Raw genomic sequence first — 17574 nt, 5'->3', positions numbered from 1 at the left:
CATTAGGCAGTTGCAAGTTGTTATATATAATGAAAAATATATTTACACATAGTTCATATTAAATGATGATGATGATAATAATAATAATAAAAAAAACATTATAGCAATAATGGTTCTGATATTTCTCTAGTATCATGGCAGAGTGTTACATATTGTGCAGCTTACTTTATAAGTTGTGGAAGTGATAGCTTTCTAATTTATTGATGGATTTGATTTCATTCTTCCAGTTGTCAATGTAAGTCTTTTTATTCAGGTGTGTCTGACCTCACAACAATGGTCAGGCACACATGGGTTAATCAGTTGGTCCAATAATGTAAGACAGGAAATAAACGAGCTGCTTATTTCAGGAAGTAGTGGAGCTGTGCATAAAGCCCATCGATAGATTTTGTCAAGGGGGTCAAATTTTCATTGCTTGGAAAAATACTGCTTTCTGCACGGAAGCGTATTGCATTCACTTGAGTAATTTATATTTTGGTTTGTTTATTATTTCTATTTTTCGGACTAATTATTTCCCTGTTTTTCTGACTACTTTTTTTCTGTTTTTCGTGGTAATATTTTGATGTTTTTCGTGGTATTTTTTTCCTACTGTTTTTTGGGGTAATTATTTCTCTAATTTCTATTTTTTTTCTGGGAGCTTCACACAGGATTTTGAAATCAGAAAAAAATTACCCCGAAAAACAGAAAATAATCAGTCAGAAAAAAATATTCCAAAAATAAATTAAAAAATTAAATAAATAGGCCTAAATTACTCAGAAAAACTTAAATAGGCCTAATGACCCCGAAAAACAAACCAAAAATGTAATTACTCAGAAAAACTGGATTTTTCAAATTATTATTCAAGTGAATGCAATACGCTTCTGTTTTTCTGGACTAAAATATTCTTCATGAATCATTATGCAGGTTCACACACTGTTCTTTTCCACAGCTTAAATGCTTATCTTTAACCAAGAAGAGCTTGGGATCACTTTGTTGTGTCAAGATCATGTGACCTATAGTCAACATAATGAGATAATGGATGCAGGCAGACAAAAAAGAAGGCTTGTAAATGAACCATACACTGCCCTGAGGCTCATAAGAGAGGACTTCAGAAATCTGACCAAGGTATGTTGAGGTTTATCTTCAGAAATGATAAGTTGTGAAGTAATTTATGAAATGTACCGATTGATCACTCAGCACAAACTAAATACAGTTTTGAATCTTTCTTTTCTTTTAAAGATGGATTTACCTCCTCGCCCAGAATTATTTGATTTCCATGGAGTATCAATGACTCACTACTTCACAGACAACTGGGAGAATGTTCAAAACTTTCAGGCCAGGCCAGACGATATACTTCTTGCAACATATCCCAAAGCAGGTGAGTCTATCAAACAGAGTGTGTTTTGCTTCATACTGTTAAAAAAGGTTGATGATGGTGTAAGAAGGTTTTTATTATCTCCGTTATTTGCTCTGTCATTCTTTGAGGAACAACTTGGGTCTCCTACATCCTTGACCTGCTGCATTTTGATCAGACATCTCCAGAGTGTCGGAAATCTCTTCCTATTTATGCAAGAGTGCCTCTATTGGAAGTTGCCTTCCCATCTCTGGAACCAGGTGAGTCGCATTCAGCAAACCCATATCTTAATATACAGTATATAGGAAAAAAATGTAACTGAATTAAAAACAATCTAGAAACAAACAATGTAAAGTTGTACTGTACTGATCACGTTGGACCATTCACAGGCATTTCAACTTTTCTCATAATGTGCAGGATCTTCAACCATACATAAAGGAACAGACACGGTGAACAATCAGCTCACATCTCCTCGACTCATTAGGACTCATCTTCCAATCCAGTTTGTGCCAAAATCATTTTGGGAGCAAAACTGCAGGGTACTGTTGCTTTTTGTTATTTATATTTTTAACTCGTTTTGAATCAGTATAATCTTTTTAATCTGATGGTGTTAAAACACAAAATTTCCCTGAAGGGACTCCTCCTTGGATTGGGGTCCTCTCTTTGTTAAATTTACTCTGCCTTTTTGAACTCACCTAGCTTTTACTGGGAGGCATACAAGGGTTGGAGCCCCTAAAAGAAACAAGCATAGTCAGTCCCAAGGTCCCAGCAGCCCAGACCTAGCCCCTAAGCCCCTAAGCCCCAGGTCTCCAGCTTTGAACCCACGACATCCCACCCACTGCCCAGTGAATCCCAAGCCTCTGCCTTGGCCTCACCCTGTCCCAACGTCAGAGGTGCAGAGCAAGATTCAATCATTGAACACTCATACAATTGATTGACTGGGTTGATGTGTCAACTGCAGCATCAATAGTTTGAGTCAATATTACACCAGCACCTGATCATTAATCGACAGGTCAGCCCACCTCAGCCCCTGGTCTCTATCCTGCAGCTCGACCAGTGTTATATCCTGGTTTCTAGTCAGCAGATTGGCTGCTTCCTGCTCCTGATCTCCTGATGATGGTCCAGATGCCTCCTTGTCATTCTTTCCCAGCACCAGTCTGACCAACTCCAACCCCAGAGGGATAATATCTGTGATGCTGGCCTCCTTCCACCCCTCCAGAGGAACTCTCTACAATGAAAATAACAAGAATTTAGAACGATACTGTAGAGACTGTTTCAGTCATGCTCTGAAAATATTGTTTATGTTTTCTTGTTGTGTAGATTGTCTATGTGGCCCGTAATGGAAAGGACAGCGTGGTGTCTTTCTTCCACTTAGAGCAGATGACCATGATCCACCCAGAGCCTGGAGACTGGAACAGCTACCTCCAGAGGTTCATGGAAGGAAAGAGTATGTATAGGAAACACAAAACCAAGTAAAAAATCAAAATTTGGAGTTTCACATGACATGTTCCTGTTAGCACCGAGCATTTGTACTGACTAAGCATGAGTCTGTTCACAACAATAAAGGTGTTTGTATGAGATGCACAGATTTTGCTCATGCTCCTCGATTCACTGTTATTTTTTATCAGTGGTGTTTGGATCCTGGTATGACCATGTGAACGGCTGGTGGGAGAAGAAACAGACTTATCCAAACCTCCATTACATGTTCTTCGAAGATCTTGTTGAGGTAATGTTGTTTGTTGTTGTTTTCAGTGCATGGTTGGTAGTAAAGTCTGACCACAACCTGACCATTGTGTTTCCAGGATCCTGGACGGGAACTAGACAAACTCTGCTGCTTCCTTGGTTTGTCTCCTTCAGCTGAGGAGAAGGAACGACTTTTAGACAGAGTGTACTTTGATAGTATGAAAAAAGACAAGGTGGTCAACCATTCAACATTTCCAGGAATGGATTTCAAAGTTTCTTCCTTCATAAGAAAAGGTACAGTTAATATTAATACACAAAACATGTGACAGGTAAAACAAAACCAATTCTTGAGTTTAATGTAAAAAAAAAAAAAAAAACTCCAACCTGACTGACTCTCTGTGCTTCTTCAGGGAAGGTTGGTGACTGGAAGAACCATTTCACTGTGGCCAAGAGCGAAGAGTTTGATGAAGACTACAAGAAAAAGATGAAGAATCCCACACTGAAGTTTCGTACAAAAACTTAAAGGCCCAGTACAACTGTACAAAAATAAAATCCTTTCACTGATAGGTCTAGGTGATGAAATAGAAAAGATCAGATATTGTCTCATCAGTGATTATTGAATGTCAAAGCCCATGATGATTTACTTTAAACATTTTTGATTCTATGTGTTTTATGCTATATGTATCATTAGTTTGTTGGTCTAAATTAAGACTGAAAACAAAAAACAGTCCACTCATATTTTCCTTCTTTTCTTTTAATTAATTGTGCAGGATAGGGTTTGTTGGGTTAAATGAATTGTTGAATCTCTGCTAATAATGGACTGAAATGTTAAAAAAAAAACAAAAAAAACAGCTAACTCTCTGTCGCCAGACTGTTTGAATAAAGTATTTAACTGATGTGGGAGTCAGAGTGGTGACAGAGACAGGGTCAAATGCCTAAGGACGTCCATGTAGCTCGATAGAAAGTGTCAGTACGAGCCGAGGGGACAGAAAGACAAAATAAACAGAGCTGTGACATGAAACGTTGGTACACAGTTCTCAAGTGAGTTAAGCTAATGCTCTGTTTGTTCCTATAACAAATGTTACATATAGATGGCTGGAGGTGAGTTTGGCAGCATAACATCCAACATCCAGTGTATTTAAATACCTCTATTTAAATGTTCCCTCATTTTATACTCAATTTGCTCCTTTAACCACTATATTTATGGCAACAATTAGCGCTTGAGATGACTTTGTTGTCTCAAGAGCATGTGAATCAATTAGCATAATGGGATGAACCACAGGTGAATGAAGGCAGACAAGAAGGAGGGCTATAGATTGAACATAACACTGCCCTGACTGACACTCATAACTGAGTCGTAACGTAGTGAAATAGTAAATCATTGGGACTCCATGGAAATCAAATAATTCTGGCCGAAGAGGGAAATCCATTTTTAAAAGAGTCACATGCTCTTGAGACAACAAAGTGATCCCAAGCTCTAATTGGTAAAAGATGAGCTGTGATAACTTCAGCTCTTATATTTGCATAACTGTGGTAAAGAGCTGTGTGCATGAACCTTTAAATGATTCATGAAGTATACAGTGCAAATATAAGGAATTATAGGACAAAGGTGAAATTGTATGGCTTTTATTCTATTTAGGATATTTTATTATTGAATTTATATGACACTTTGAGAATGATACAACAATTTGATATACACTAAACAATTTGCAATAGAAACTGCAATGCAAAGGACAGTGTGGTGTCTGCTCTCCATTTTCACCGCATGGCCATGTTCACCCCAGAGCCTGGAGAGTGGAGCAGTTACCTCCAGAGATTCATGGAGGGAAAGAGTATGTACTGGGAAAAGAATAACCAAGTTAAAATCTAGATTTGGAGTTTTATTTGACATGCCATGTTTTCACCGAGCATTTGAACAGTAGCAGTGCCAGTGACTGAGCATGAGCATGTTCACAATCATAAAGGTGTTTGTAAGAGATGCACAGATTTCACCAAAGCTCTTTGATTCAGTTTTATCATTGTGTTATTCCAGTGTTGTTTGGATCCTGGTATGACCATGTGAATGGCTGGTGGCAGAAGAAACAGACTTATTCAAACCTCCATTACACGTTCTTCGAAGATCTTGTTGAGGTAATGTTGTTTGTTGTTGTTTTCAGTGCATGTGTTTGTGTGATTGTGAAGTCTCTGCTCTTGTTGGTAGTAAAGTCTGACCACAACCTGACCATTGTGTTTCCAGGATCCTGGACGGGAACTAGACAAACTCTGCTGCTTCCTTGGTTTGTCTCCTTCAGTTGAGGAGAAGGAACGACTTTTAGACAGAGTGCACTTTGATAGTATGAAAAAAGACAAGGTGGTTGACTATTCAACATTTCCAGCAATGGATCTCAAGGTTTCTCCCTTCATAAGAAAAGGTATAGTGGAAATTGATACACAAAACATGTGACAGGTAAGACAACACCAACTTTACACCAGTTTAATGTAAAAAGACTCCAATCTGACTGGCTCTCTGCGCTCCTTCAGGGAAGGTTGGTGACTGGAAGAACCATTTCACTGTGGCCCAGAGTGAAGAGTTTGATGAAGACTACAAGAAAAAGATGAAGAATCCAACACTGAAGTTTCGTACTGAAATTTAAAGACCCAGTGCAACTGTACAAAATAAAACCCTTTTAACACTTCGTTTTGGTGTGAGGTGCAGCATTTTTTTTTAAATGTGTATAAATCAATCTCTCTCTCTCTCTCTAATTCAAATTTGCTTTGTTGGCATGAATGTTACGAGAACAATGTTGCCAAAGCATCAAATACAACTCACAAAATCAAATGCAAATAAAATAAAAAATAAAATAAAAAGTATAAATACATGTATATGCCCTATGCGTGTGTGTGTGCTGTCTCTCTCTCTCTTTATGGGTTATACACAGATTGGGTGTCATTAGGCAGTTGCAAGTTGTTAATGAAAAATATATATACACATAGTTCATATTAAATGATGATGATGATGATGATGATGATGATGATGATGATGATGATGATGATGATGATGATGATGATGATAATAAAAACAACAATAACAACAACATTATATTATATTATAGCAATAATATACTTATAAACCGTCTTTGACCAGGCTCTTCACCTCTCTGAAGAGCCTGGTGATGCGAGGCTAGATGGGGCGTGGTGTCTTTGCCTGCAGCGGACACGCCTCCACAGAGAATACTGCTCATTTATTGACAACTTTGATGCAGAATTTTATATACTTAACGTCTTTTTTAGTCCTTCAAATTTGACACAGTGGTTAATAAAATGTTTTCCTGTGGCATTATAAACTTAAAGCACATATTTAGTCTTGGTTTACCCGGTCTTGAACATACATCCATGGATATGCTCCACAAAAAATACAGTCTTATTTTCACTGTGTTCCAGTCATAAAATATCAGAGCAGTTTGATGTAGCACCTTTATTTTGTGAAATCAGTCCTTACGTTACTTGCAGGTGGGAGCTTCTCATGGAATTTTGAAATCAGAAAAAAAATTACCCCGAAAAACAGGAGGAAAAAAATTACCATGAAAAACAGAAAATAGTTAGTCAGAAAAACAGAAAAAAGTATTAAAAATAAATAGATAAATAAATAAATACATAAATTAATCAGACAAACAGAAATAGGCCTAATTACCCCGAAAAACAAACCAAAAATTAAATTACTCAGAAAAACTGGATTTTTTAAACTATTATTCAAGTGAATGCATTACCGTATTTCTGGACTAAATATTCTTCATGAATCATTATGCAGGTTCACACACAGTTCTTTTCCACAGCTTAAATGCTTATCTTTAACCAAGAAGAGCTTGGGATCACTTTGTTGTGTCAAGATCATGTGACCTAGTCAGCATAATGAGATGAACCACAGATGGATGCAGGCAGACAAAAAAGAAGGCTTGTAAATGAACCATAACACTGCGCTGACTGAGGCTCATAAGAGAGGACTTCAGAAATCTGACCAAGGTATGTTTCTGGGTTTATCTTCAGAAATGATAAGCTGTGAAGTTATTTATGAATTGTACCGATTGATCACTCAGCACAAACTAAATACAGTTTTGAATCTTTCTTTTCTTTTAAAGATGGATTTCCCTCCTCGCCCAGAATTATTTGATTTCCATGGAGTCCCAATGACTCACTACTTCACAGACAACTGGGAGAACGTTCAAAACTTTCAGGCCAGGCCAGACGATATACTTCTTGCAACATATCCCAAAGCAGGTGAGTCTATCAAACAGAGTGTGTTTTGCTTCATACTGTTAAAAAAAGTTGATGATGGTGTAAGAAGGTTTTTATTATCTCCGTTATTTGCTCTGTCATTCTTTGAGGAACAACTTGGGTCTCCTACATCCTTGACCTGCTGCATTTTGATCAGACATCTCCAGAGTGTCAGAAAGCTCTTCATATTCATGCAAGAGTGCCTCTATTGGAAGTTGTCTTCCCTTCTCTGCAACCAGGTGAGTCGCATTCAGCAAACCCATATCTTAATATACAGTATATAGGAAAAAAATGTAACTGAATTAAAAACAATCTAGAAACAAACAATGTAAAGTTGTACTGTACTGATCACGTTGGACCATTCACAGGCATTTCAACTTTTCTCATAATGTGCAGGATCTTCAACCATACATAAAGGAACAGACACGGTGAACAATCAGCTCACATCTCCTCGACTCATTAGGACTCATCTTCCAATCCAGTTTGTGCCAAAATCATTTTGGGAGCAAAACTGCAGGGTACAGTAGCTTTTTGTTATTTATATTTTTAACTTGTTTTGAATCAGTATAATCTTTTTAATCTGATGGTGTTAAAACACAAAATTTCCCTGAAGGGACTCCTCCTTGGATTGGGGTCCTCTCTTTGTTAAATTTACTCTGCCTTTTTGAACTCACCTAGCTTTTACTGAGAGGCATACAAGGGTTGGAGCCCCTAAAAAGAAACAAGCATACTCAGTCCCAAGGTCCCAGCAGCCCAGACCTAGCCCCTAAGCCCCAGGTCTCCAGCTTTGAACCCAAGACATCCCACCCGCTGCCCAGTGAATCCCAAGCCTCTGCCTTGGCCTCACCCTGTCCCAACGTCAGAGGTGCAGAGCAAGATTCAATCATTGAACACTCATACAATTGATTGACTGGGTTGATGTGTCAACTGCAGCATCAATAGTTTGAGTCAATATTACACCAGCACCTGATCATTAAAGCAGAAATAAGCGATATTTTTGTGTTAATATAAGTCTTAAATAGTTATATCTTCCGACAGCAATCACTATAGAGTGTTTGGACCGAAACACGGGTCTGTCAGTCACTCTGCTCTGCTCTGCTCTGAGCCGAGGAGAAAACTTTTCTCGTATCCTACAAGTTTTATCCAATGAGGAGAGAGAACGCCATGAGGGGCTGTGTGTGCAGCCAAGGGATGCGCGTGAATGTGTTGACGTAGGGACGAGGACCAATAGATCCATGACGAGGGCGGGGGCTGCTAACTCCATCGGCTGACAAGACGTTATGGTGCGTTCAAGGCAACCCGTAACTCGTGTATTTCCGACCTGTGAAGTCATACCAGTTCGATCTGGTATGAGATCACGGGTCGGAAGTTACGAGTGACCGTTATAGTGCACTTTCACAAGTAAAACAGGTCGGAAAAACACGAGTGGGTTGCCTGGAACGCTACAAAGTCGTAAGTCGTGACTTGAAGCTGTAATTTGGTTTCAAAAGCCTGCCTGGAACACAACATTAGCCAAAACGACCGGATCGCTTACTTACACCCGCACCTGATCATTAATTGACAGGTCAGCCCACCTCAGCCCCTGGTCTCTATCCTGCAGCTCGACCAGTGTTATATCCTGGTTTCTAGTCAGCAGATTGGCTGCTTCCTGCTCCTGATCTCCTGATGATGGTCCAGATGCCTCCTTGTCATTCTTTCCCAGCACCAGTCTGACCAACTCCAACCCCAGAGGGATAATATCTGTGATGCTGGCCTCCTTCCACCCCTCCAGAGGAACTCTCTACAATGAAAATAACAAGAATTTAGAACGATACTGTAGAGACGGTTTCTGTCATGCTCTGAAAATATTGTTTATGTTTTCTTGTTGTGTAGATTGTCTATGTGGCCCGCAATGGAAAGGACAGCGTGGTGTCTTTCTTCCACTTAGAGCAGATGACCATGATCCACCCAGAGCCTGGAGACTGGAACAGCTACCTCCAGAGGTTCATGGAAGGAAAGAGTATGTATAGGAAACACAAAACCAAGTAAAAATCTAAATTTGGAGTTTCACATGACATGTTCCTGTGAGCACCGAGCATTTGTACTGACTGAGCATGAGTCTGTTCACAACAATGAAGGTGTTTGTATGAGATGCACAGATTTTGCTCATGCTCCTCGGTTCATTGTTTTTTTTCTCCAGTGGTATATGGATCCTGGTATGAGCATGTGAACAGCTGGTGGGAGAAGAAACAGACTTATCCAAACCTCCATTACATGTTCTTCGAAGATCTTGTTGAGGTAATGTTGTTTGTTGTTGTTTTCAGTGCATGGTTGGTAGTAAAGTCTGACCACAACCTGACCATTGTGTTTCCAGGATCCTGGACGGGAACTAGACAAACTCTGCTGCTTTCTTGGTTTGTCTCGTTCAGCTGAGGAGAAGGAACGAGTTTTAGAGAGAGTGCACTTTAATAATATGAAAAAAGACAAGGTGGTCAACCATTCAACATTTAAAGCAATGGATCTCAAAGTTTCTTCCTTCATAAGAAAAGGTACAGTGAGTATTGATACACAAAACATGTGACAGGTAAAACAAAACCAATTCTCCAGTAATGTAAAAACTCCAACCTGACTGACTCTCTGTGCTTCTTCAGGGAAGGTTGGTGACTGGAAGAACCATTTCACTGTGGCCCAGAGTGAAGAGTTTGATGAAGACTACAAGAAAAAGATGAAGAATCCCACACTGAAGTTTCGTACAAAACCTTAAAGGCCCAGTACAACTGTACAAAAATAAAATCCTTTCACTGATAGGTCTAGGTGATGAAATAGAAAAGATCAGATATTGTCTCATCAGTGATTAAAATATATAAGTTTATTGAATGTCAAAGCCCCTGATGATTTATTTTTTTTAAGCATTTCTTATTCTATGTGTTCTATATTATACTTGTCATTAGTTTGTCTCTCTAAATTACGACTGATAACAAAAAACAGTCCACTCATATTTTCCTTCTTTTCTTTTAATTAATTGTGCAGGATAGGGTTTGTTGGGTTAATTGAATTGTTGAATCTCTGCTAATAATGGACTGAAATGTTAAAAAAAAAAAAAAACTGTTAACTCTCTGTCACTGTTTGAATAAAGTGTTTAACTGATGTGGGAGTCAGAGTGGTGACAGAGACAGGGACAAATGCCTAAGGACGTCCATGTAGCTCGATGGAAAGTGTCAGTACGAGGGGACAGAAAGACAAAATAAACAGAGCTGTGACATGAAACGTTGGTACACAGTTCTCAAGTGAGTTAAGCTAATGCTCTGTTTGTTCCTATAACAAATGTTACATATAAATGGCTGGAGGTGAGTTTGGCAGCATAACATCCAACATCCAGTGTATTTAAATACCTCTATTTAAATGTTCCCTCATTTTATACTCAATTTGCTCCTTTAACCACTATATTTATGGCAACAATTAGCACTTGAGATGATTTTGTTGTCTCAAGAGCATGTGAATCAGTTAGCATAATGGGATGAACCACAGGTGAATGAAGGCAGACAAGAAGGAGGGCTATAGATTGAACATAACACTGCCCTGACTGACACTCATAACTGAGTCGTAACGTAGTGAAATAGTAAATCATTGGGACTCGAAATCAAATAATTCTAGCCGAAGAGGGAAATCCATTTTTAAAAGAGTCACATGCTCTTGAGACAACAAAGTGATCCCAAGCTCTAATTGGTAAAAGATGAGCTGTGATAACTTCAGCTCTTATTTGCATAACTGTGGTAAAGAGCTGTGTGCATGAACCTTTAAATTGACTAAATGAAGTATACAGTGCAACTGTAAGGAATCATAGGACAAAGGTGTAATTGTATAGCTTTTATTCTATTTAGGATATTTTATTATGGGGTGAATTTATATGACACTTTGAGAATGATACAACAATTTGATATACACTAAACAATTTGCAATAGAAACTGTGCCATTCATACAGTTAAATGAAGCAAAATTGAGTCAAATTTCTTACCGTTATTAACTGTAGGTATTACAGATCACACTAATGTGAATAAAGTCAATAGACTTACATGTGATTCATTTCAACAAACAAAAAAAAGATTCAACATGGGTCAAATACATGATCATCAAATTTTTAAGTTTCGTACTAAAATTTAAAGGCCCAGTGCATCTGTATAAAATAAAACCCTTTAACTGCTAGGCCTAGGTGGTGAAAAAGAAAAAGATCAAAAGACCCTAACTAAGTTTGATTCACAAGATACTGTCTTATCAATGTAAGACATTTTTCTTTAAAGTGAAGCAGACTGTTATTTTAAAGGCACCAAAACTGATTAAAGAGCTTGATCCATGTCAGACTTTGACCACTTTTTTTCTATTTCCTGATTAACTGACGTTGACTGGCTGATGCAAAGTGTAAGGTAGATAAAGAGTCAACTGAGCTGTTTATGAGAGCAGCACACATACAGGTGGAGATCAGATGCAGGTAAGCCTAATGTACGATATTACTAGCTTATAGGTGTTTGTGAGGTGAGCTAGGGGTATGTCATAATTACATACACTGTCAATTATATTCCCTGTATTGTTGTTAACACTATAGTATATAATGTGACCCTTTACTGAAACAATTCACAGATCATTTTTGCGCCTATATTTGTGTGACTGCTGTAATATAAACATCTGAATTTGCCTCAAAGTACATGTGTGAACGTGTTGCTACATACAAGCGAAACAGTATGTTACACAAACTGAGGAGATAAAGGTACTTTGTGAGCAGTTCAAAGGTCGGCTCAGGGGAGAATGAGTAACATTTCCGCAAACACCGAGGGCTGTGTTAATTTCTCTAAGAATCAACTTTTTAATTGCCATCTGAAGCCGACTCTTTAAGCCCATGTTTCCAATATATGTTCCCAAAATTGGCTTTATTTAAATATTAGTGAGAGAGATTTCAGATTTGGACACTACAATAAAATTATCTGAAGCCAGCTGGTATACCTGGACAGGTCTCCAGTTTATCACAGGCCAAACATATCAAACTGTCACTGTGTGGAGGACTAGACCCAAATGCAGACAAGGGAAAAGCGGGTGTGGTGGAACAAAAAGTATAACATACATACACATTAAGTAATCACAAGCAGGAGAACACAGGAAGAAGAGACCGAACTTCAAAATAAAACAGGAACTAAGGTCAGAGCATGAACACAGAACAGAGACTACAAAATAAAACAGGAAACCAAGACACAAACAACCTCACACACTCTTACTAACACCTATGATTATTTCAGATGACTAGTTAAACCTTACGTGAAATCTTTTGACCATGGGAGGGGGCCGGAGAACCCACACAGGCACATTGGGATTGGGAACATGCAAACTCCACACAGAAAGGCGCCAAGCCCTAACCTCTTTGTGAAGTGCCACTGCACCACCATGCTGCTCTTTAGCACTTATATGGCATATTCATAGCATTTGGCAGAATATAAGTAACTGAAACTGCATTTTGGAAAATAACATGATAACAGATACAAATTATTATTCCAAGCAGGGATTTTGGATGTCTGAATATTTCATTTATCTTATCTGAGGCTGTTTTGCACTGGGGTAACATTAAGTTTGTTGTAAAAAAGAAAAAGAAAATAAAGAAGGCCACATGTAAAGCTTGAGCTTGTTAGAAACAACCAGAGGACATGAGCTATAGAGAAAGTTTGTATTGTTCATAAGGAAAAAAAACATTTTGTGTCTTTCTTTCAGATGGAGCTGCCAACCCGACCAACGTTGTTTGACTTCCATGGAGTCTCCATGACCAAATATTTCACTGACAACTGGGACAATGTGCAGAATTTCAAAGCGAGACCAGATGATATTGTTATAGCGACCTATCCAAAAGCAGGTGACCTTTTTAGAGGGAGATTGTTTTTCTTCACTACAATACTGTTTGGCATTTTTATAATAGTAGCTACGTCATTTGTTTTAGCTTTGCATTTAGCTTTCAATTGCTATCAACCAACTGAATATACTTTTTCTTGAATTTCCAAGGGACCACATGGATGTCCTACATTCTGGACCTTTTGTATTTCAGCCAAGTGTCACCTGAACGTCAAGACAACATCGCACTCCATAACAGAGTGCCGTTTCTGGAATTCAATGCTGGATCATTATCTGGCAAGTTTGGTCTCATACTGTGACACATGCAGTGGTGATTAATCAAATTAGTGTCTTTAGTGTTTTATACTGGTAACATCATACTTTCTTGTATCAGGAGTGGATGAGCTGAATGCATTAACCACATTTCCACGTATTATCAAGACACATCTGCCGGTCCAGTTCATTCCCAAGTCGTTTATTGAACAGAACTCCAAGGTATGTTGCTCTGAATTAACCAGTGTCACATTTAGACGACACTCATGCTCATATTCATTTGGTATTTCAGAGTAGTAGTAGTTGAACATACACTCCCATTAGCACATCTGCTGGCTAACCAACCAGTTAAGCTAACAAGCCATGTGAGCATAGATGGGCATATACTAACTAGAGTTTCACTCATCTCAGAAAAACAGAGTACAGACTTCCTCACATTCTGCTTGTCAGTTTCAAAGAGACTTATGGGAAAGGAGCTCAGAAATGTGAGTGAAATAGTTCATAAACTAAGAAATATCAAAGTAATATTCTAATTCATTGGTTTCAGCTGTGGCTCTGGCTGGCCTGAGGCTCAGAGCTTGCCACGACAATTTGAAGAGGTTGCAACGACAATAGACATATAGAGGCAGGCAAAAACACAGAGAAAGAGGGTGATCTTCTGCCAGCTCCTTGGTGCATTAGCACTAAATATTCCCACACTTGTTCTTTGGATGTGAGTTTAGAGACATACAGTATATGTCCACATTCCTCATTTCTCTTTGATTGTAGATCATCTATGTGGCACGCAATGCCAAAGACAGTGTGGTGTCTTTCTTTCACTTCGATCGCATGAACATGGTCCAACCGGAGCCGGGAGACTGGAGCAGCTTCCTGCAGAGATTCATGGAGGGAAAGAGTGAGTGGAACAATCAGAACATATAATTGAGTGAATATGTCTACATGCAATGGTGGTGTGTCTTTCTGTTATCCTAACAGTGGTCTTTGGTTCTTGGTATGAGCATGTGAGAGGCTGGTGGGAGAAGAAACAGACCACTCCTAACATCCTTTATTTGTTCTATGAAGATCTGATTGAGGTGAGTGATAAAGCTGGGCCCAGTTTCAATTTACTTCAGTGAAAACTCAGAGTTGACCCAGAGTTAAAGGAAACTCCGGGTTCTTGGTTTCACAAAGTTACCAAGCATCACACCCCCTCTATGCTGGCTGGCAGATTTTTCTCCACCTTTCATCTGAAGCCTGCAGACTGAAAGCTATGGCAGACATGGTGTGTCATTTTGTGGGGTTTGAAGCCCAGTCAGAGCTTTATGGCCATTTGGCTACTGTATTGCCTGGGTCAACAGAAGTAGAAGAGTTTATCATTGGGCCTGGCCAATTGGAGGTTTTATCATTTGTTTGAGCAATGTTGCTGTTCTGCACTGTCTCAGCCCTCACATCGCTCACAAGATACATTTTGGACATACACTCAGTTCAGAGCAAATCCTGAGAAACATGGCTTGTTGGTGGTGTCCCATTTCTCTTTATACTATTCCAAACTCTTGCAGCTTCACTCACCAGCTGATGTCAGTCTGTGAGGGCTCATGGGCTACGGGCTTAGGGGGGCACTGAGATTGGGCTTCTGAGTTTGAGAGCTTTGTGTTAGTAAACCCAGAGTTAACCCTGCTTTCTGAAACTGGCTCCTGAACTGTTGTATTATAAACACATGCACAAGATTTCAACTTTTTGATTTTGCAGGATACGGAACGAGAAGTCAACCGGCTGTGCACCTTCCTGGGATTGTCTGCCACCACAGAGCTGAAGAGACAAGTAGTCGAAAAAGCTCAGTTTGGCAACATGAAAAACAACAAAATGGCCAATGGCTCCATGGATGAAGTCTTAGATTTTAAGATTTCCCCTTTCTTGCGAAAAGGTTAGTGCTATCCACCTCTATGTTTGTAAATGTTGCAGAATTAAAAGAAAAATACAAATGGACTGATTTACACAACATTTGTATGTGCAGTGTGGGGCGTTTCTGCCCTGTTGTGCAAAATACCGTGAGGAGAAAATGCAGACAGCTTGATTTAGCACATGCCATGTCATTTACTAAGCCTGGAAGTGAACTGCGGTAATTGTGACTGCGTCTGAATTTTGTACGTTTGAAAGGGAGTTGGTGATCAGCCCAGCTTTTGGCATAATGGCTCTTGTTATTGCAGCAAGGAGTCACAGGCACAATGTGAGAAAAGATATAGACAACTCAAGAAAAAAATATTCAGACATAGACGCTTTTAACCATGACATTTTGGAGCTGCTGGATGAACGAAAAGCTGATTAGGCGTCAGTCACAGCTTGCCCTCATTTCAATCCTGCGGTTTGTACATTTGTCATTTACGTAATTACTTGAAGTAGATCATCCGCAAGACGCATGCAACAACCGACAAGCAATTTAGCACTCTTCATTTGGGATCTTGGTAAATCAGGTCAAGTTATTAAACTATATTGCTAATGTGTTTTTACAGGAAAAGTTGGGGACTGGAAAAATCATTTCACTGTTCAACAGAACGAACAGTTTGATGAAGACTATGAGAGGAAGATGAAAACCACGGACCTCCAGTTTCGCACAGTTCTGTAGCTAATCATATTATCTCTCACGTCACTATGATGTGAAACCGCGTCCATCCATCCATCCATTGAGCCAGTCACTCACATTCACATTCACACCTCTGAACACTAACCTTAAATACATGTCTTTGAACTGTGGGAAGAAACTGAAGTTATTATGTGAAAATAAATAGCTAAAAGTAATAAAAATATGACAAAGGGATTTCAAATTTTCTCAATTTTATTTTGAATCCAGACACAAAATGCAGCGAGAAATACAAGAACCAAAAGTCAACACTGTACTGTGACTAAGAGGGGGTACACTGGTTGTATTTTCTATGGCACGTACTGCTTTGGGGAGGGGACAACACTACAAGTGCTGGAGATACCACCCTGGCCATGAAGTTAAAGAGGTAACAGTGAGTACCGATACAGTGAAATATTACAGGTTCATTGGAATGACAACAACACAATGCCATTGTACTGTAAATACTAAACAAATATCAAATATGTCACGTCACTGGGAGGTACTGCAAGTCGCCCTCAGGTAACCGAAAAATAAGTCATAGACTCAGTTTTTCAATTATGTGAAAGTCTGAGGAGGAGGAGGAGGGAACCACTGGGCTATTTTCAGGATCACCAAACTGTTTTGTCTGTTGCTTTCCAATGCCTTTGTCATCATTTATTCATAAAAAAAATAAAGTAGAACTCAAAACCCTTCAGACCATGGCTATTAATCATTATTACAATCCTAAGCACAGCCGAGAATGTCCTTGACTTTCAAGCATCCATTGTCACAGCTCTGCATGTCCTCAACAGGCCACAATCTGATGTCAAAATAGCATAATTGTCTGCACAGCTCAGACACATAAGCATTACCACTTTAGATTGTCTTTCACAGTAATTATAACTACGACTATGTTTCAAATACATCTTTATTCAGGAACATCAAAAATAACAGTATTTACATTGGTGCTTATACATCATATATTTGAAATATATCTTCCTCTTTGAGTAGTAAAATACTTCAGTCTAGTGCTCAGGCTTACAGTTAAGTGCTCTGTTACTGATTTATATGAGAGTTCTGAGTTTCATGCCAAGCCAGACTTTAGTGTTGCAGCCCTGCAAAGCTGTGTAGCATTTAGTTAGATAAAAGAGAAACAGTTTGAATTGACTCGATGCAACTGATAGGATCATGAAAATGTTTAATATTCTTGGTTAGATACTGTAAGAAATGCTGGCAGAGGCTTTAATTGTACATAATTATTGATGGCAGAAGCTTTGTCCTACAGCTACATGTCAAGGTGAAATTAACCTCACAGCAGAATACTTGAATCCCATTTTAAAACTAATTAATTTAGGCAAAAAAAAAAAAAAATCAAACCTCAGCAACAGTTTCATCATGTAAGCATGTGTCTGCATGTCCCTGGCTATTGTTCCCTACCTGCCTCTTTGTGTAATCAGCTTCACATTAACCTACAAGGCAGACTGCACAACAACAGCGGCAGCATGTTAAGAACTTAGAAGTAATCCATAGTTGAGTCACTATGACACTGATAAGACGCTATAGAGGGTTAACCCAAATAATGGGTTTATAGAATCACTGCAAATAGCACAGAACC

At 38.9% G+C, this 17574-nt stretch overlaps 2 protein-coding genes across 3 annotated transcripts; both read left to right on the top strand.

Moving 5' to 3' along the window:
- Positions 1-1215: 1215 nt before the first annotated feature.
- LOC310988122 (cytosolic sulfotransferase 3-like) lies at positions 1216-10007 on the top strand (the record flags this gene model as incomplete). The annotated part of the gene is made up of 13 exons (XM_083974635.1): positions 1216-1354; positions 1462-1590; positions 1769-1869; positions 2651-2777; positions 2959-3056; positions 3133-3307; positions 3424-3528; positions 5534-5632; positions 7661-7782; positions 9137-9263; positions 9444-9541; positions 9618-9792; positions 9895-10007. The coding sequence occupies 13 exons, from the start codon at positions 1216-1218 to the stop codon at positions 10005-10007; spliced, it is 1608 nt and encodes a 535-aa protein (XP_083830761.1).
- A 1626-nt stretch (positions 10008-11633) lies between these two features.
- Positions 11634-16818, top strand: LOC310989060 (cytosolic sulfotransferase 2-like). Of its 2 annotated transcripts, none has more exons than XM_083975944.1 (8): positions 11634-11729; positions 12995-13133; positions 13280-13405; positions 13503-13603; positions 14150-14276; positions 14357-14454; positions 15110-15284; positions 15871-16818. In XM_083975944.1, the coding sequence occupies exons 1-8, from the start codon at positions 11724-11726 to the stop codon at positions 15981-15983; spliced, it is 885 nt and encodes a 294-aa protein (XP_083832070.1). In that variant the 5' UTR covers positions 11634-11723; the 3' UTR covers positions 15984-16818. The 2 variants fall into 2 exon arrangements, with proteins under 2 accessions (XP_083832070.1, XP_083832071.1); XM_083975945.1 differs by having other exon boundaries at positions 11678-11740.
- Positions 16819-17574: the final 756 nt, after the last annotated feature.

The sequence above is a fragment of the Trachurus trachurus genome (genome assembly GCF_905171665.1).
Source record: "Trachurus trachurus genome assembly, chromosome: 7".
Classification (NCBI taxonomy): Eukaryota; Metazoa; Chordata; class Actinopteri; order Carangiformes; family Carangidae; genus Trachurus; species Trachurus trachurus.
Note: the sequence above shows the minus strand (reverse complement) of the source record. Positions and strands in the feature narration are given on the sequence as shown.